This window comes from Lampris incognitus, chromosome 16, assembly GCF_029633865.1.
Source record: "Lampris incognitus isolate fLamInc1 chromosome 16, fLamInc1.hap2, whole genome shotgun sequence".
NCBI classification, from domain to species: Eukaryota; Metazoa; Chordata; class Actinopteri; order Lampriformes; family Lampridae; genus Lampris; species Lampris incognitus.
This window is the reverse complement of record NC_079226.1, coordinates 42,119,488-42,140,817: the sequence shown is the minus strand read 5'-3', so window position 1 is coordinate 42,140,817 and position 21,330 is coordinate 42,119,488. Positions and strand designations below refer to the sequence as shown.

The 21,330-nt window shown below is 48.2% G+C and overlaps 1 protein-coding gene across 1 annotated transcript; it reads left to right on the top strand.

Annotated features, from left to right (window-relative positions):
- Window positions 1–15,479: 15,479 nt before the first annotated feature.
- pth2 (parathyroid hormone 2) lies at window positions 15,480–20,417 on the top strand. Its single transcript, XM_056295463.1, has 3 exons — window positions 15,480–15,583; window positions 17,670–17,846; window positions 19,963–20,417. Exons 1-3 carry the CDS (start codon window positions 15,480–15,482, stop codon window positions 20,126–20,128), a joined length of 447 nt encoding a protein of 148 aa, XP_056151438.1. The 3' UTR covers window positions 20,129–20,417.
- The last annotated feature ends 913 nt before the right edge of the window (window positions 20,418–21,330 follow it).

The window sequence follows — 21,330 nt, the reverse complement described above, 5'->3', positions numbered from 1 at the left end:
GGAGAAGAGAGTGCAGGCAGGGTGGAGCGGGTGGAGAAGAGTGTCAGGAGTGATTTGTGACAGAAGGGTACCAGCAAGAGTTAAAGGGAAGGTTTACAGGATGGTAGTGAGACCAGCTATGTTATATGGTTTGGAGACAGTGGCACTGATGAAAAGACAGGAGGCGGAGCTGGAGGTGGCAGAGATGAAGATGATAAGATTTTCACTGGGAGTGATGAAGAAGGACAGGATTAGGAACCAGTATATTAGAGGGACCGCTCAGGTTGGACGGTTTGGAGACAAAACAGGAGACGCAAGATTGAGATGGTTTGGACATGTGCGGAGGAGAGATGCTGGGTATATTGGGAGAAGGATGCTGAATATGGAGCTGCCAGGGAAGAGGAGAAGAGGAAGGCCAAAGAGGAGGTTTATGGATGTGGTGAGGGAGGACATGCAGGTGATTCGCATGACAGAAGAAGATGCAGAGGACAAGAAGAGATGGAAACAGATGATCCATTGTGGCAACGCCTAACGGGAGCAGCTTCAAGTAGTAGTAGTAGGTGTCTATATCCAACCCCAGGCCTGTGTTAAAGAGGCGTTAAAACACCCGACTGATCAAATTAAAAACATGGGAGTGCAAACATCCAGATTCCCTTCTCATTATCCTTGGGGAATTTAACAGAGCAAAACTCAGCCATGAACTGCTAAAATACAAACAGCATGTTAAATGTCCTACCAAGGACAAAATCACTCTGGATCATTGGTACACAGTATTAAATGACACTTATCGCCCTTCCCCCCATGCAGTCCTGGGACATTACATTACATTACAGTAGTTTAGCCCACACTTTTATCCAAAGTGACTTACAAGAAGTGCATCATTTAATGTAGGAAATCGGGGGAACTACTAGTCATCAGGGGTCATAAGTGCATCTTCTCTCTAAACAAGCATCTAAGAGCAAAACCAGTGCTAAAGTAAAAGCGCAAGAAAGATTTTTGTTTTAAATGAGTGAATACAATAAGTGCTAAGAGCAAGTAACAGGGTAGTAGTTCTTGAAGAGGTGAGTTTTCAACCTGCTCCAAAAGATGGGCAGAACCCCCCACTGACATCAGTGGGGGGTTCATTCCACCACTGTGGGGTCAGGACAGAAAAGAGCCGGGACCGGGTCGATCAGCAGCAGGGGCCTCTGAGTGATGGGGTAACCAGGGGTCCCGAGGCAGTAGAGGGAAGTGGTCGGGCGGGGGTGTAGGGTTGACCATGGCCTGGAGATAGGAAGAAGCTGTTCCTTTCACTGCCCTGTAGGCTAGCACCAGAGTCTTAAACTGGATGCGAGCAGGTGTTCAACTTAGGGCGGTTGAACACTAAGATGAGCTGCAGCTTTCTGAACAAGCTCCAGAGGTCTGATGGCCGACGCCGGGGCGCCAGCAAGGAGGGAGTTGCCGTAGTCCAGCCAGGAGATGACCAGAGCCTGGATGAGCACCTGTGCCGTCTCGTCGTTTAGGAATGGGCGACTCCTCCTGATGTTATAGAGGAGAAATCTGCAGGAGCGAGCAACCGGTGCAACGTTTGCAGCAAAGGACAGTTGGTCGTCCAGGATTACACCCAGATTCCTCGCAGTCCGAGTTGGCGTCACCACGGTGTTGTCAATGGTGATGGCCGGGTCTTGATGTGGGCAACCTTTCCCCAGGAGGAACATCAGATCGGTCTTGTCCAGATTGAGCTTCAGGTGGTGTGTCGCCATCCACTCCGAGGTGTCAGTCAAGCACGCAGCAATGTGTGTCTCTACTTGTGTGTCAGAGGGAGGAAAGGACAAGATCACGGTCTGATTCAGCTTATCCCAACCTACAGGCACAAACTAAAATCTGCCAATGAATGGACCAATGAGTCAAAACTGGAGCTCCAGGCCTGTCTTGACTGTACTGGCTGGAGTGTTTATGAGGCTGCATCTACAGACCTGAACAACTTACTGACACTGTGACATCTTACATCAGCTTTTGGGAGGACATGTGTGTGCCCACCAAAACCTTCTGTACCTTCAACAACAATAAGCCCTGGTTCACAGCAAAATACAGGCAGCTTCGTCAGGCCAAAGAGGAAGCCTACAGGAGTGGAGATAGGATCTGGTACAACCAAGGCAGAAATACACCTACAACGGAGATCAAAGGTGCTACACTGACAAGTTGAAAAACACGTTTTCTGCCAACAGCCCAGCATCAGTCTGGAGAGGTTTGAAAGACATTACTAACTACAGGAGACCCCCCCCCCATGCTGCAGGGAACCATCAAGGGGCTGATGACCTAAATGGGTTTTACTGCAGGTTTGATAAGTACACTTTCACACTCCTCACCCTCTCCGGCCACAATACACAACCAACTGCACCCCCTGCCAGCCGGTCTCCCCTCCCCACCGACCCCCTACCTGCACTCAGGATCTATGTTGAGCACGTGACAGCTCTTCCAGAGACAGAAGACCAGGAAGGCACCCAGCCCAGATGGCGTGTCATCCCCCTGTCTGAAAGCCTGGCTGACCAGCTGGCCCCCATTTCACACTGATCTTCAACAGACCACTGGAGCTGTGTGAAGTCCCCTCCTGCTTCAAGAGCTCCACTATAATTCCGGTCCCCAAGAAACCCATATCACAGGATTAAATGACTACAGGCCCTAAAGTCTGTGGTCATGAAATCCTTCGAGAGACTGGTGTTGGCTCACCTGAAGGAAATCACAGGCCCCCTGCTCGACCCCCTGCAGTTTGCCTACTGAGCAAACAGGTCAGTGGATGATGCAGTCCACATGGGATTGCATTACATCTTCCAGTCCCAGGGACATACGCAAGGGTGCTGTTTGTGGACTTCAGCACAGCGTTCAACACCATCGTCCCAGATGTCCTCCACTCCAAACTCACCCAGCTCACTGTACCAGCCCCCATCTGCCAGTGGATTAAACACTTCCTGACAGGCAGGAGGCAGCCGGTGAGGCTGGGGAAAATCACATCCAGCAACCAGACAATCAGTACTGGCGCAAACCCGCTCAGCTTCAAAACCCACATCAAAAGGGTCTGCAATAAAGTAAAGGTTAGGTTGGCAAATTTCAGTCGACTTGACTACTGTAACGGTGTCTTTACAGGTCTGTCCCAAAAAAAAACGATCAAAAGCTGCAGCTGATTAAGAGCGCTGCTGCTCGAGTCCTTACTAAGACCAAAATGTGGATCAGATCACTCCAGTTCTGAGGTCGTTACACCGGCTTCCTGTCCATCAAGAATTGACTTTAAAACTCTGCTCAGGGCGTCCGGGATCGCCTGTTCGAATCCCCGTGTTGCGTCCGGCTTGGCCGAGCGACCCTGCAGACACAACTGGCCGTGTCTGTGGGTAGGAAGCCGGATGTGGGTATGTATCGTGTTCGCTGCACGAGCGCCTCCTCTGGTCGGTCGGGGCGTGATCCTCCCGCGTGCTACGCCCCCCTGGCGAAACTCCTCACTGTCAGGTGAAAAGAAGCGACCATGACTCCACATGCATCAGACGAGGCCTTTGGTAGTCTGCAGCCCTCCCCGGATCAGTAGGGAGGGTGGAGTAGCGACCGGGATGGCTCGGAAGAGTGGGTGACTCTGCTCTTGGTTTATAAAGCACTGGATGGTTTAGGGCCAAAATACATTTCTGATCTTCTGTTACACTAGGAACCACCCAGACCTCAGACCGTCTGGGACAGGTCTGCTTTGTGTCCCCAAAGTCAAGACTAAACGTGGAGAGGCAGCTTTCAATTTTTATGCACCACATATCTGGAACAAACTCCCAGAAACTACAAGTTTGCTGCAACTCTCGGTTCTTTTAAATCAAGGCTGGAGACTTCCCTGTTTGCCGCTGCCTCTGGTTAAATAAAGGGTGAAGTTTTTTGGGTTATCATCTTACTCTGCGGTCTTTTTACTGCATTATGTTGCTTTTCCTAAAGCCTTTTGTGTTTTGTGTAAAGCACTTTGTATTGCCTTGTTGCTGAAATGTGCTGTACAGATGAATTTTCAGCTTGGGTTCAGCAAACGGAGACAGTGGGTATTCCAACGAGACCAACAGTAATGGGACATGACAGACCGTCTGAAGCTTGTTAGCATTGTGACAACCGGAGTAGTGTGTGGTGTGTCTGGCACCTTTGTTAAAGCCGTCTACTTCCAGTCCGCGGGTCATTATCTCCAGTGGGAACTCTAATGAGGTCCAAGTATGCTAACAAGCTTCCGGTGTGCCCAGCACATCTCCAGATCTCAGACTGCCCTGCACTATCCTTCTATCCCTTTACTTGTGTTACCCTTTTCATTGTGATTATTTTTGCACTTTAGCGCGTTATCGATTAGACCGAACTGGGCTAGATAATGCTTCGTTGTTCCGAAGGGAAATTACAGCCTCATTACACGTCACATAATCCAAAGGCACACAATATCAAAAATACACACAATAGCAAGAATATAAAGCAACACCTATAGGGACTATACAACATACTATAAAGACATAGACTAAACTGAAGTACTTGGTGCCTATAGAATTATGTAAAATAAAATAAAATAGGTGTATATTTACAGATAAAATCAGGGTGGATCAAGAGCATTGGTATAAAACTAGAGAATAAACATAAGTAGATGTTACCTTGAGAAAAAGTTGCAGCAGTGTGTTTCATTGTTGCACAGGGCACAGTTATTCGGTTAATGCATGGTTGTTGTAGATCAAGAACAGTTTATTGTCATTCCTATCGTGTACTGGATTACACAAAAGAACCCAAGTTTCGTTTCACCCAGCCAGTGGTGGATCTAGAGATTTTTTCCTGGGGTGGCAAGACTGTGTCCCAGAGGTGGCAGCTGCCACCCCCTTTGCCACCCTGTAGATCCGCCCCTGTGAGGGGGAGGGGGGTTCTAAATCTGTTTGAGTTGAGTTTGGTGCGGGTCTCATTGACCTTCGCCATGCATGTACATAAAATATACTTTAAAAACACATTATCTGATTTATAAATGGGGTGGCAACAGGGGTGGCAAGACTGTGTCCCAGAGGTGGCAGCTGCCACCCCCTTGCCACCCCGTAGATCCGCCCCTGCACCCAGCCCACAGCAGTGCGACACAAAAGATAAAAACACGTCCAAATTTCCAAAAACATCACCGAAAACAGGGAGAAAACAAAGCAAAGCAAAACAAAACAAAACAAACCAAAAACACAAACAGTTTACAACACAGTCCATTCAGTGCAACAGTCCAAAAATTCCGGATAATTACCCGCCGGCCAGGGTGACTGCCGGAACTGCCGGTCCGCATGAGTTCGCGCCGCCATCTTCGCCATATTGCGCGTAACAGCAAGCCCACAGATTTATTGCACTTAAGCGATAAATAAAGCTTACCTATAGCAGTACTGCAGAGGATATGTGGGTCGTTCCTGAAGTTACATTATTAAAGTATCCAGTACTGAATATGACAATTAATACTGTAGCGAATTCGGGGGGACAACGCAGCCACGGGAACTGCCGCGGCCCGGAAGCGAACCCGTATCGCCCGCACCGCAGGAGGCATCGCTAACCGCTCGACTAGAGGCTCAGACCCGCTAACCAGCGGCTAGCGTGGCTTGTTATCCATGCACGTGACACTACCCCCCTCCTTCGGGAAGCGCGTCCCCGCGCTTAAGCATTTCAGCTCCTTCACGCCTCAGGGCGCATGCGCTTCCGATGGCCTTACGGTCGCTCCATCCCACTTCTGACACCAATGTAGCGAATTCGGGGGACAACGCAACCACAGGAACTGCCGCGGCCGGGACGCGAACCCGTATCGCCCGCACCGCAGGAGGCATCGCTAACCACTAGACTAAAGGGTCAGACCCGCGAGCCAGCGGACAGCGGGTCTTCTTATCCATGCACGTTACAATACTGTTGCCTCAGCAGACTGGGGAGGAGTTGTTCAGTTTTGGTGGTGTTTTTGTGGAGCACCTTGGGGGGATTAGTCTGTTGCTGAAGGTGCTCCTGTGTTAGATCAGTGTGTTGTGGAGGGGGTGTTGGCCAGCAGTTTGGTCAGCATCCTCTTTTCTGACACCGTTGCCAGAGTCCAGATTCGCTCCCAGCACAGAGCTGGCCTTCCTGACCTGCTTGTCCAGTCTGCTGACATCTCCAGCCTTCCCACCACCACCACTTCACAACAGACAACATTGAAGAGGATGGCGCTGGCCACCACAGACTCGTAGAGCATCTGCAGCATCATACTGCGGACAGTAAAGGACCTGAGCCTCCGCAGGAAGTAGAGTCAGCTCTGGCCCTTCATGTAGAGAGAGGGTCTCGATGTTCCCGGCCCCCCTCCCCAGCCTGTTGTCCATGCGAACTCCCAGGTATTTGTAGGAACAAATCATCTCAACGTTTGTCCCAAGGATGAACGCGGGTGTCGTAGGGGGCCTGCTCCTTTAGAAGTCAACCACCATCTTTGTATTTTGAAAATAGACAGCCATTATTATCCTCCACTAGTGGAAAATATATATCTGAGTGTATTGACCAAGTGGTTTTGTTTTATCAGTATTTTTTAAAACTTCAGAGGCCAGTGTCATTTCAGTCATACACACCTCATGGTCACAAAAAGGTGTCTCCACTCTCAGCGACATTTTTAACAATGCTAGACTCCGTTCATTCCAAGATATTAGGGAAGAGCATGATTCACCGGGCACCTCCTTTTTTATTTGGGACTGAGATCTGCAATGAAAACACATGGAGTGCCCTGGAATGGGCCTTTGCCGGAGCACCCTATGGAGGTGTGGACCGGTCCTGGGCGGGGTTCTCAGGGGACAGTGATGCATATACATACTCTCTGCTTGATCGCTCTACTAAGACACTGGCAGTTGAAGGGGTGTGGGTCAGGGAACTCTGCATTGTCAGCCCGGAACCAAATTGGGAAAGGATATGGTCTAACACAAGCAGTACCTCTAAAAATCTTGCACATCAGCTCATACACTATAAGATGATTCACAGAGCAGATGCTACACCCATTAAATGTTTTAAAGTGAAACTAATTACCAGTCCTGGCTGCACTCACTGTCGGGCTCAGGTGCCAGGCACAACAAATGCATATGTTTTGGGACTGCTCACTGATCAGAGGTTATGTCAACGCTGTCAGGGTTATTAGAATCAAAAATAATGCCTGATCCCTGCCTTTGTCTGCTCAATGACGATTTGTCTCTGTCTCTCAATTTAAATCAGCAAAGACAAATAGTGGCAGGCCTTACTGCAGCAAAAAGACCATACTGACACTGTGGTTTAATCACAAACTCCCTTTAATTAAGTGCTGGATGGTGTCCCACCAAAGCATAGCGTCTCTAGAGCCAAGCCTGCTACTTTGCAGGCATGGTCAGGTATAGATGTTTCCATAAGGGACTACATTGAAAGAGGGGCTCCCCCCGCACCCCTCCACACCCAGTAACATCAGACCTGGAGCAGGCCAGCTTTGATAGTTGGTAGAGGTGGATGGTTGTATAGACAATCTGTTGCTCTTCCTGAGGTTTCTTCCTATTTTTTCACCCCGTTAAAGGTTGTTTTTAGGGAGCTGTTGCTTAACCGATGAGAGGGTCTAAGGACAGGATGTTGTGTTGCTGTAAAGCCCACTGAGGCAAATTTGTCATTTGTGATATAGGGCTATACATATAAAATTCACTTGACTTGACAATGTATACGCCCATTTCACGCCGCGGCCATCTTGGATTTTTAAAAACCAAGCGGTGGGAACTTAGCCACGCCCCCTTCTTACTTCATTGAAAACACTGCTGGAAGCAACATGTCGTACTTCTGTGTACCATCCTGCAATTCCTATCAAAGAAGGGAAAGAGATAAATCTGTGTATATATGTATATATATATATATATATATATTCACTAATCTTTCAATAGTGGATAGCTCTGTTCTGACACATCATCTTGATAACAGGAAAATGTGTGGATTTATATTGCTTCCCACATGTATGACATATCCTCATGTGTCCAGTGAGGTTTGGGCGACTCTACCTGATCATGGCTACGACGTGAAGCCCCTTTCTGTGGAAGACCAGCTTGACGCAGTAAAGAAACGCATTGCTTTCCTGGAGGATGAAAATAAAAAGCTGAAAAGTGAGCGTTTTGGTCTAGAACGCTTCCAGTGTGCGCCCAATCTGATCAGGTTTTACACTGGTTTTAAGGATTACCACACCCTCAAAGCACTCTTCCTAGCTTTACAGCCTACTGCAGAGTCCATGGTGCGATGGACTCAAATGCAAAGGAACAGCCATAACCTAGAACACATTTCTGTGTCTGGCTTCCATGCAGAGCATTTATCGCTGATTGATCAGTTTTTCCTGTTCTTGTGCCGTGTGAGGCAGGGCTTTTTTGCTCTGGATTTATCTGTACGATTCAATGTGTCGCCGGCCACAGTCAGCACGAACTGTGCGACGTGGGCAAACTATTTGCTCTTTATGTTAGGGACCCTCCCAATATGGCCTAGTAGAGCAGCAGTAGACGAGCTAATGCCACCAGTATTCAGGGAATTCTACCCAAACACAAGAGTGATACTAGACTGCACAGAGATCCACATCGAGACAGCTAGTTCGAAGGTTTTGAACACCATGACATACTCCCATTATAAAAGTAACACTACACTGAAATCCCTAATTGGGATCACTCCCTCAGGGTCAGTTAGCCTGGTAAGTAATCTATACACAGGATGTATTTCTGATAAGGAGATAACTAAGAGGTCAGGTGTTCTGGACCTCTTAGAGTCAGGTGATGAAGTCATGGCCGATAAGGGCTTCCTTATCAAAGACCTGCTTGATGAAATAGATGTAAAACTTGTCATCCCTGCATTTTTAGGCCCAAGTGGACAGTTTAGCTGTGATGAGCTCACAGACACACAGAGTATTGCTGGCTTGAGAATACACGTCGAACGGTCAATAAGACGCATAAAGGAGTACCACATTTTTGATGGAGTCATACCCCTTTCACTAAGTGGAACAGTCAACCAACTGTGGACTGTGTGTGCTCTCCTAACACATTTTCAGGGACCAGTGTTTTAAACCTTTGTTAAATTCAGCTGACAAGAAAATAGTGCACACAAACCTTAGATAGATTGAAACATATTTAACTTCATTTCAGTACAGTACCATTTTTTAGCGCGCACCTTGAGATGAGCAATCACTATCTTAGTTTAGTAAACAATTGATGATTTGAGTTGGTAGCGAGTTCCAGTTTATTGCCACAACAGAATGACAGTTGACCCAACATATTTTAGTTTAAAATGAACCAACAGTTTTGTTAAAGTTAAAGGACAAAGAATGAAAATATTGTAGATGGGACAATCTAATGTATGAATATTGAATGTACAGTATAAAAATGAAATGTATCTTATTTTCTGTTTTATTGTGATTAAACGGCTTCTTTGAATACAGCCCTGTGTGTGTGTCTCTCCCCACTGGCACAGGAGAGGCAGAAAGTACTCGGAAAAGAAAAGATCCAGCTTAGTTTTCATATTGTGGTAAATGACGGTAGGTGCTCGAGGTTGGTAGTCCAAACCATGCTTGCTGCTGCTGGCCCCGGCTGCATTGATTTCCGGTTGAGTAAGAAGGGGGTGTGGCTAAATTCCCACCACTTGGTTTTTTTTATCCAAGATGGCCGCGGCGTGAAATGGGCGTATAGCGCGCTCCAACAAACAGGAAACTGGCATGTCCTCTGCAGTAGAAACCGGAAGTCAAAGGACTACAGTTATGCACAGAGCCGATTGCGGTGGTTTACCAGAGCAGTTTCCCCGGGGTACCAGGGTACATGACCTAAGTCCTAAGGTTGTACATTTATTATGAAATAGAATAATATAGTTTTATTAAGAATTAAAGAGTACGTTGTACATTTGTACAATACCGCATTGTTATGACCATTGAATTTATTTTGTGTGTGGCTTTTGTTTGCCAATAAAGCACTTCACTGAAAAAAAAATATCATACACACCTTCAATTACAATCTCACAATGCCTTCTGAAATCCCACAAATCCAGTGATGTAGAAAGTGCCACACAAATGCGTATTTCTTCAAAGCCAGTGGGTCTTGGAACTTGACATTTGACTTTTTTTTCACTTCTGATTATTTCACATCGTTTCCTTTTCTGCCAATATGTATGTCGAGCCTGTTTGTTTCTGTTAGCTCCATTTTTTATCTTTGTGTTGATTTTTTGTTGTTGTTTGCCTTGCCTTCAACTTTTTTGTTTGTATTCTCGTTCCCACAGCACATCCATCCAGCCATTATCCAATTTGCTTATCCTGCTCTCTGGGTCGCGGGGATGCTGGAGCCTATCCCAGCAGTCATTGGGCGGCAGGCGGGGAGACATCCTGGACAGGCCGCCAGCCCATCACACAGGGCTCACTCATACCTAGGGGCAATTTAGTACGGCCGATTCACCTGACCTTTGGGAGGAAACCGGAGCACCCGGAGGAAACCCAAGCAGACACGGGGAGAACATGCAAACTCCACACAGAGGACGACTCGGGACAACCCCCAAGGTTGGACTACCCCGGGGCTCGAACCCAGGACCTTCTTGCTGTGAGGCGACCGCGCTAACCACTGTGCCATCATGCCGCCCTCCCATTGCACAATAAAAACAAATTAACTAAAAAATAACTCATCATTTCTCTACAAGTAAAAAGTGAAATGTAACCCTCAAAGTATCCCTGCACACAATGCGGGATTCCGTCACCCTTGACGACTGAGTCTACCGTTAACAGCCGGCTATATTAGATTCATAGATTTCCCCCCGTGCCTTGAGGTCCAAGTATGGCTCACCAATCAGCGACAACGCTATAATGAGGTCATCAACAGAGTAAAAACAAGAACACGACAGCATCCCAAAACATATCTACCAGGCTTCAGGGGTCGTGACCTGCAGGCTGATGAGGCTGTGAGCAGGTTGAGTCACCAGTTTGACTCATCTCATTCAGAAGCGGCGGCAGTAGATTGGCTCGAGGCCGGCCTCGTGTATAGACGTCACATGCTTTGTTTCCTGTTGGACCCACGGAAGAAGAAAGCAGGGCTCGGATGTGAGGAGCAGGATGAGCGGGTAGCAGAGTGATTGATCAGGGGGGAAAATCCAGCGGAAACGTTGAGTCCACCAGCTCGAAGGCCGAAAATCTGCCACGATTGCTCACTTGGTCAAATGGGAATCTCTGCTAAGGGGACTCGTCCCTCCGTCACCGAGCTCGTTTTGGACACGGCGGTCGGGGAAGCGCCGTTGTCTCGTCTAAAGATAATGATATATAGCGCTTGCCGTGAGTGACGAGGTCACACACAAGGTCACAGGTGAGGTCACAATTGATGTGATTAAAGGGGGGTCTCCTCCACAAGACTGTCGGGTCATGACCCCTTCAGATTACATTGGATGGGGTGAACGACGGACGATACGTGGATCAGCTGGTCAACTTACTGAAAGTAAACCAGCCCCCACTGCAGGAACAACACAGTAATTATGGTTTATGTTAGCAATCTTGAGGCCCCCACCCCTCAAAATAGTAACATCTTTGAGCATCTGATTTTCTGCTCTTTATGTTTTGACTACTGAGTGATAGAAATCCGGTATTTTGAAATGCAACTATTTATTTTTCCTGCAAAATGTCTTTCAGATTATGATCTGTGAACGAGGAGTGAGACACGGCCAGGGCGGCGCTCTGGCCTTGCTGCTGGTTGTGTACGCACACACATACCAGGCTATTAGACGCCACCACTGCGGCGGCCGTCTCCGTAATAAGACCTGCGGCGCTCCACAACACTGGCAAGACAAGTGTCTCTGTAATAAGACACTAACAAGCAAACAGCGTCGCTGTTCACGGGCGCTGGAGGCATCAGACAGAGCGAGATGCTTAAGCCTTCACAGGAAGCTCCATGATGGTTTGATCTACAACCGGGGGTGGGGGGGGGATACGTAGGTTAAAGGCATAGGGTGATCAGGGGGTATATAAGTATTTGTAAGAGCAGAGGCTGTTGACTTTCACCAGCCCCCAGAGACGCGCACGTTGTGACAAGCATTTCGTTGCTCCCTGTTTAGAAAAGACGGCGGCGGACGCACTACAGCGAGCAAGAGAGGACCGAAGGCGACGGTCTCTAACTAACCGTAACAGTGGCCGTTGGTACACGGCGTTACAGCGCAGTCTTGACGTCCGCCCAGAGCTCTATGTGCTAGTGTGACGGCCGACTTCTGACCTTCGACCTTTGAAATCTGAACACTGGAGAGAAGGCGTCCTTGTGGGAACCCTTTGCCGCTTCCTTACCCATCCACCGGACAACTAGGTAAGAGATCACCTGAACGATAATGAACTCCATTACTTTTTAGACAGTTCTGAGGAAACACATTTTTAACAGCCTGTGTCCTCACAACCCGGATGTTTGGAGCCGGTTCCCCTGCAGGCTGTTATGTGTAGGCTAATCTGGCCCAAGCTGCCGTAAATTTACCAGGCAGCTGTAGAAAGAAAACTGTGGATGTGTATTAACTCACTCTATCACAGACACCAAGGCAGCACAGGGGTCAAGTAGTTAGCGCGGTCGCCTCACAGCAAGAAGGTCCTGGGTTTGAGCTCCGGGGTAGTCCAACCTTGGGGGTCGTCCCGGGTCGTCCTCTGTATGGAGCTTGCATGTTCTCCCTGTGTCTGCGTGGGTTTCCTCCCACAGTCCAAAATCAAGTAGGTCAAGTGAATCAGCCGTACTAAATTGTCCCTAGGTGTGTATGTGTGTGTGTGTCGGCCCTGTGTGATGGACTGGCAGGCTGTCCGGGTGTCTCCTCCGCCTTCCACCCAGTGACTGCTGGGATAGGCTCCAGCATCCCCGCAACCCTGAGAGCAGGATAAGCGGTTTGGATAATGGAATGGAACAGAGGCATCAGTTGACTGGAGCAGAAAAGATGCGTGAAGTGTTACCTTTTACTAGCTAATGTAATACACGGCCTGTTGCCAGAACATCATTTCAAATACACACTACTTGCTTGCTCCAGCACACCACTGGCTATCTCCAACACACCACTGGCTTGCTCCAACAGACCACTGGCTAGCTCCAACACACCACTGGCTTGCTTCAACACACCACTGGCTTGCTCCAACACATCACTGGCTTGCTCCAACACACCACTGGCTAGCTCCATCACACCACTGGCTAGCTCCAACACACCACTGGCTAGCTCCAACACCCCACTGGCTAGCTCCAGCACACCACTGGCTAGCTCCAACACACCACTGGCTAGCTCCAACAGACCACTGGCTAGCTCCAACACACCACTGGCTTGCTCCAACACATCACTGGCTTGCTCCAACACACCACTGGCTAGCTCCAACACACCACTGGCTTGCTCCAACACACCACTGGCTAGCTACATCATACCACTGAGCTCCAACACACCACTGGCTAGCTACATCATACCACTGGCTAGCTCCAACACACCACTGGCTAGCTCCAACACACCACTGGCTAGCTCCATCACACCACTGGCTAGCTCCAACACACCACTCGAAAAAATGTGGCAATGTGGTCGCCAGCACTGGGAACGAAAAGCAGAGTCACCTACAATTCTGTCCTGATGCAGTCATTGGGAATCACAGGATTCAAAGACCGGAGAATGAACTGGGATAAAAAGTTGAGTCCAGAATCAATTTTTTGGGGCGAGAAATTCCTTGCGCTTGTTTCTGTATGATTCTCTCTGTTTGTTTGTTTTCATAATGTTTCTGCTGCCCAGGTGACCACAACATCCCCTTTTATGACAGGACGGCACAAAGAGCATACCCCGAAACTGTGTGTAAAATAGGGTCATAGCATATAATACAGGAGTCGCTGAAAACCAACCCTTGATTTCGTTACTGAAATGATGTTGTGTCTCGCCAAGGTTCTTATGGTCCAGGATGTAGTACACGCCAGCAGAAGATGAGGCTCTTTCTACACAATGGTTCTGCTTTGGTAAACTGGATGTTCAACATGATAGAATTACTAGTCCCTACCCACCCACCGCCTGCCTGTAAATACTCATCTTTTACAAACACTTGAGCAATACGACTGTCCACTGACCCACTTCAGGATGAAACAATGTTTAACACACCAAAGAGTGTTATTGTTAAGCTGTAAAATATATATTTTATTGACATTTTTGTAAGCTCTTTTGTTTGTTATCGCCCTTGGATAATCTGCAACCTTTTTCTCCTGTTTTGCTTTTACTTTGTGCAAATCATTACCGACCGTAAGTCACCTGGAAACACATTTACTACACAGCACTCTTCAATCTCTTCAACATGTGACTGAAAGACATGATGAGCTGTCACTTTCTCTCACCATGTTCATAAACCTCCTCTTTGGTCTTCCTCCTTTCGTCTTCCCTGGCAGCTCCATATTCAGCATCCTTCTCCCAATATACCCAGCATCTCTCCTCCACACATGTCCAAACCATCTCAACCTTGCCTCTCTTGTTTTGTCTCCAAACCGTCCAACCTGAGCGGTCCCTCTAATATAATTGTTCCTAATCCTGTCCTTCTTCATCACTCCCAATGAAAATCTTATCATCTTCAACTCTGCCACCTCCAGCTCCACCTCCTGTCTTTTCATCAGTGCCACTGTCTCCAAACCACACAACATAGCTGGTCTCACAACCATCTTGTAAACCTTCCCTTTAACTCTTGCTGGTACCCTTCTGTCACACATCACTCCTGACTCTCTTCTCCACCCACTCCACCCTGCCTGCACTCTCTTCTTCACCTCTCTTCTGCACTCCCCGTTACTTTGGACAGTTGACCCCAAGTATTTAACTCATACACCTTCACCACCTCTACTCCTTGCATCCTCACCATTCCACTGTCCTCTCTCTCATTCACGCATAGGTATTCCGTCTTGCTCCTACTGACTTTCATTCCTCTTCTCTCCAGTGCATACCTCCACCTCTCCAGGCTCTCCTCCACCTGCACCCTACTCTCACTACAGATATACATGTACATATGTATATGTATACAAAATAATCGTAGCTCACCTCCACATCTGTATATGTGCCTCATAACAGTTAGTCAGGGTTATAAACTGTAGGCATCATCGCTCATGAACACGTTTGTGACGCTGCGTTCAGAAGCAGCTCAGCACGCCCGTGAACGCCACCGCGTTCTGGCACCGTTCCAGCTTCAGCTCGCGCTGATGCTTTGCTACTGCATTGTCTTAAAGATACAGCGTGACTCTGAGACAGGTCCACTGCTCATAAAGGCTCGCAGATCAGTGGAGGGTTGGGGGTTTTTACCCCGGAATACAGCTTCTGTCTTCCTGGATATGCCGACGATGTAATCCTTACCTATCCTCGGACCAAACGTGGTTAAAACCAGCTGGCACGCGTCATGTGGACATCTTGAACTTACTGAATGTTACGCACGACCCCAGGATGACCACAAACCTGCACTGGTCTAGCCACAATGACCCAAGTAATGTGGCCTTTTGGACACTGACACATGATTTGACGAAACAAGATGATTTTTTTTCTTTTATTTTTTTTTCAGGATGTCTTCCTTGCCTGCGTTTCCTCGTGCTTCATTCTTGTTGCTTTGCATTCTGGGTACGACCCTGCCAACTGCTGGCTTTCCCCATCCTCGATTGCCAATCAGGTAGTAAATCACAGCTATTGTTGAATGTCTTTGCTACTGTAAATACTTAAAAGTACTAAATGACTAATTAGTCATGACTACTATGCACTTACTGGTTGTCTTACCAATAAAGTTGCTGACCGACTCGCAGACCGACTCAACCGCTGACTGACTCACAGACCGACTCAACCGCTGACTGACTCACAGACCGATTCAAAAGCTGACTGACTCACAGGCCGACTCAACAGCTGACTGACTCGCAGACCGACTCAACAGCTGACTGACTCACAGACCGATTCAACAGCTGACTGACTCACAGACCGACTCAACAGCTGACTGACTCACAGACCGACTCAAAAGCTGACTGACTCACAGGCCGACTCAACAGCTGACTGACTCACAGACCGACTCAACAGCTGACTGACTCACAGGCCCACTCAAAAGCTGACTGACTCACAGGCCGACTCAACAGCTGACTGACTCACAGACCGACTCAACAGCTGACTGACTCACAGACCGACTCAACAGCTGACTGACTCACAGACCGACTCAAAAGCTGACTGACTCACAGACTCACTCAACTGCTGACTGACTCACAGACCGACTCAACAGCTGACTGACTCAAAGACTGACTCAACAGCTGACCGACTCACAGACTGACTCAACCGCTGACGGACTCACAGACCGATTCAACAGCTGACTGACTCACAGGCCCACTCAAAAGCTGACTGACTCACAGGCCGACTCAACAGCTGACTGACTCACAGACCGACTCAACAGCTGACTGACTCACAGACCGACTCAACAGCTGACTGACTCACAGACCGACTCAACAGCTGACTGACTCATAGACTGACTCAACAGCTGACTGACTCACAGACTCACTCAACCGCTGACTGACTCACAGACTGACTCAACAGCTGACTGACTCACAGACCGACTCAACAGCTGACTGACTCACAGACCGACTCAACAGCTGACTGACTCATAGACTGACTCAACAGCTGACTGACTCACAGACTCACTCAACCGCTGACTGACTCACAGACCGACTCAACAGCTGACTGACTCAAAGACTGACTCAACAGCTGACCGACTCACAGACCGACTCAACCGCTGACTGACTCACAGACCGATTCAACAGCTGACTGACTCACAGACTGACTCAACCGCTGACTGACTCACAGACCGACTCAACCGCTGACTGACTCACAGACCGACTCAACCACTGACTGACTCACAGACCGACTCAACCGCTGACTGACTCACAGACCGACTCAACCGTTGACTGACTCACAGACTGACTCAACAGCTGACTGACTCACAGACCGACTCAACCGCTGACTGACTCACAGATCGACTCAAGAGCTGACTGACTCACAGACTGACTCAACAGCTGACCGACTCACAGACCGACTCAACAGCTGACTGATTCACAGACTCACTCAACCGCTGACTGACTCACAGACCGACTCAACCGCTAACTGACTCACAGACCGACTCAACGGCTGACTGACTCACAGACCGACTCAACAGCTGACTGACTCACAGACCGACTCAACAGCTGACTGACTCACAGACCGACTCAACCGCTAACTGACTCACAGACCGACTCAACAGCTGACTGACTCACAGACCGACTCAACAGCTGACTGACTCACAGACCGATTCAACCGCTGACTGAGTCACAGACCGACTCAACAGCTGACTGACTCGCAGACCGACTCAACAGCTGACTGACTCGCAGACCGACTCAACTGCTGACTGACTCACAGACCGACTCAACAGCTGACTGACTCACAGACTGACTCAACTGCTGACTGACTCATAGACCGATTCAACCGCTGACTGACTCACAGACCGACTCAACAGCTGACTGACTCACAGACCGACTCAACCGTTGACTGACTCACTCAATTTACAGCTTTAACGTACTTATTTCTGTCATTTGGTTGGCTGGTGATTTGTTATTGGATGGCATGATTTGCATAAATGACCACGTTACTGGTCGGCTCCTGTCAGCCGTCCAGCACCACCTCGCCACAGCCACTAATAAACCACTGAACTGGCCAAGCCACCGGTTTCATTCTGCCCCTGCTGATTTCAGAAGCCCAGACAGCTCAGTGGAGTCCAAACACGACTGGGATGTCCTCTTCCCTGCCATGTCCCTCCATGACAGCAGCATGCAGATGATGTCCTCACCAACAGCCAATAGGAACGCAGCTGTGCTGGGCAAGGCACGGCCTTCTGCCACGTCGCAGTTATCAGAGGGGGCTGACATGAGGTAAACCCACCCCGCCATGACAAAACCATACCTGACTGAATCCAACATTGTACTCACCCTGAAGGATACGATACACAAGTATATACCACATCGAAGCAACCGTCTCATAGTATAAATGAAGCTTCAGTATATGCATGAAACGGGACTTTATGCACACTCAGTAATCCAGGTAAGGAGATCACAGATTCATCGGGACACAACGTTTACTGAGAGAAATGTCTCATCGTCATCTAAGTGACCTCTTCAGTCTCAGCTGACTGCAGGTACCCCCACCCTTATAAACAACACAGTGGCATAACCACCCAAACCAACGACCTGTTTCATATGCAAATATGGGCGTGACCTTGATCGAGGATGGGTAATTATAGGAGATGTTTGCCTTATGTTTTGAATATGGTTAGTTGGCTAACGGGTTGGACCCTTCAGTCGACTGGTTAACGTGGTGCGGGAGACACGGGTTCGCATCCCGGCTGAGGTGGTTCCCGGTGGTTCCCCCGAACTGGTTAACTAGAGTTACAATGGCCATGTGTACTATTCACAGAGGATTGGGGAATAGTTGCAATCACAGCATTGTAAGAGGGTGACAGATGTACTCTTAGCCCCCTCCCCCCTCGCCCCGGTTCAGGGATGGTCGTTCCCTCTTCACATAGATGGTCTCTCTGACTCCCCATTCAAACCAGCGTTCCTCCCTATCAAGGATGTGTACCATCCTCATCCGTGAAAGAGTGGCCACCGGCCTGTAGGTAGTGCAGACTGTGGAGTCCTGGCCTGACGCTACACCCATCTACAGGCCAGGACTCCACAGTCTACACCATCTACAGGCCAGTGGCCACTCTTGCAAGGATGAGGATGTGCACATCCTTGATAGGGAGGAATGCTGGTTTGAACGGGGAGTCAGAGAGACCATCTATGTGAAGAGGGAACGACCATCCCTGAACCGGGGCGGGGGGAGGGGGGGGGGCTAAGAGTACATCTGTTGCCATTTTACAATGCCGTGATTGCAGATATTCCCCAATCGTCTGTGAATAGTACACATGACCATTGTAACTCTAGTTAATGATCACGCCCAGATTAGCATATGAAACTGGTCGTTGGTTTGGGTCGGTATGCCACTGTATTGTTTATAAGGGTGGGGACACCTGTAGCCACTGTATTGTTCATAAGGGTGGGGACACCTGCAGCCACTGTATTGTTTATAAGGGTGGGGACACCTGTAGCCACTGTATTGTTTATAAGGGTGGGGACACCTGCACTTCGATGAGTGATGAATCGTTTCCGTCAATAAACGTTGTGTCCAGATGAACGGATTCACCTTTCTGTGATATATGCATGAAGTGCTGTAAACTGACACATCATAACTGGCCAACAACACAATCAAGAATCCATGTGTAGGGGCCAGCAGCCTAATCCTACCAGGCTAAAACAAGCCTTAATTTCAGCAGGCTGTGCAGACAGCATCACATTACACATCTTACCCAAGCCACCTGTGCAGCTCGTAGTTTAACCCATAGTAGTATATCTACATTAAGTCCCAACATATCAAACAATATCACAAAAAATAATCTATTACTGTTCATAGAAAAGGTCGATAATTAAAACCATGGTTGAGTCCTCAGTTTTATTTTGGTTGTAATCTCTGAGATTAAGGCTGTGGAGATGGCCCCCTGTAGGCAGAGCAACTAGCAACAGGGTTTTCCTATAGAACATCTGATTCTCTGATGCCCCATATGTCTCTCACGTGGCTGCTAAAGAGATCTTATGGATGTGGTGAAGACCTGGGCCCTCATCTATCAATCGTTACTATGGGCAAATTTGTTCTTACACACCCATGGGGTTTTTTTTAGCTCTCGAGATTGTCTGGCAGCAGTTGCAAAGCATGATGGTTATTTGTAATTCCTTCCTCCTAACATCTATTGTCTACTTCTTGCAATGAGCAGTCACCCAGGCCTGCAAAGACATCAGTGTTAGCCAATCGGTGTCCAAATCCAGGGGTTACCCAGGGTCTACAGTGGTCTCTGAGACAAACCTCAGGGCTAAAATATCCCATGGGTGTATATGCACAAATTAGCCCACAGTAATGATTGACACACGAGGCCCCTGGGCTTGTTTCTTGCAGGCTGGAGCAGGGCTGGCCTGCCGCGGCCGCCGGTGTGATGAGAAGGAACATGGTGGTGGCCGACGACGCGGCCTTCAGGGAGAAGAGCAAGCTGCTCGCCACCATGGAGAGGCAGAAGTGGCTCAACTCCTACATGCAGAAGCTACTGGTGGTTAACTCCCAATGATGACGTGCACATCCAGCTCCCCTTATTACCCCAAAATACTGTAAAATAGTACTTGGTGAGAACATCAAAACCCGTCCTCTGCTGGTTATGACATATTATGAGCAGACTTCACCCTGTAAACAGCTGAATGAATACGCTTGACTTTGGTAGATCAGCTCGTACATATCATCAGTGGTCCGTCGTGTTTTAATCCTGTGCTGTGCTGCGGCAGCAGGAAAGTAGAGAGGGAAATATCACATGAACAAATCCTGAGTCTACTTTCTTTAGGTGCTTCACACATGAACCACCATGCGACAAACTTTTAAACTCTTAAAGCCTTTGTAGCATACGAAATATAAAATATAGAGGTTAAGCTGAGTCCCATCTTATGTCACGTGATGTTGTCATGTCATGTCATGTCATGTCATGTCATGTTGTGATGTCATGTCATGATGTATGTCATGTGAGGTCATGTGTATCTCTTGTGATGTAATATCATATGTCATGTCCTCATGTCAGCCACGTGATGTTGTCATGTCATGTACAGTTAGGTACATAAGTATTGGGACAGTTACACAATATTTGTAATTTTGCCCCTGTACACCGCCACAGTGGCTTTGACATGAAGTATTTGAGATGTGATTGAAGAGTAGACTTTCAGCTTTAATTTAAGGGGCTGGATAAAAATATGGCGTTAACTGTTCAGGAATCACAGCCATGGATATACAGGCTCACCCCATTTTCAGAGGCTCAAAAGTAATTGGACAACAAACATCACTATGATTATAACAATTATGTTTAATGTTTGGAGGAAAATCCTTTGCAGTCGGTGACTGCCTGAAGTGTGGAACCCATCGACGTCTTCAGATGCTGAGTTTCCTCCTTCGAAATGCTCTGCCAAGACTTAACGGCAGCAGCCTTCGGTTGCTGGTTGTTTGTGGGTCTTTTGGCCGTTATCTTGATCTTCAGCAAGTGAAAAGCATGCTCAACTGGGTTGAGGTCAGGCGACTGACTTGGTCACTGATGAATATTCCACTTTTCTGCCTTGAGAGACTTGGGTTGCTTTCTCAGCTTGTTTTGTGTCATTATCCATCTGCAGTGTGAAGCGCCGTCCTCTCAGTGTTGTGACATTTGGCTAAATCTGAGCAAATGGTATGTCCTTATAAACACCACGATCCATCCTGCTGCTTCTGTCAGTGGTCACATCATCAATAAACACCAAT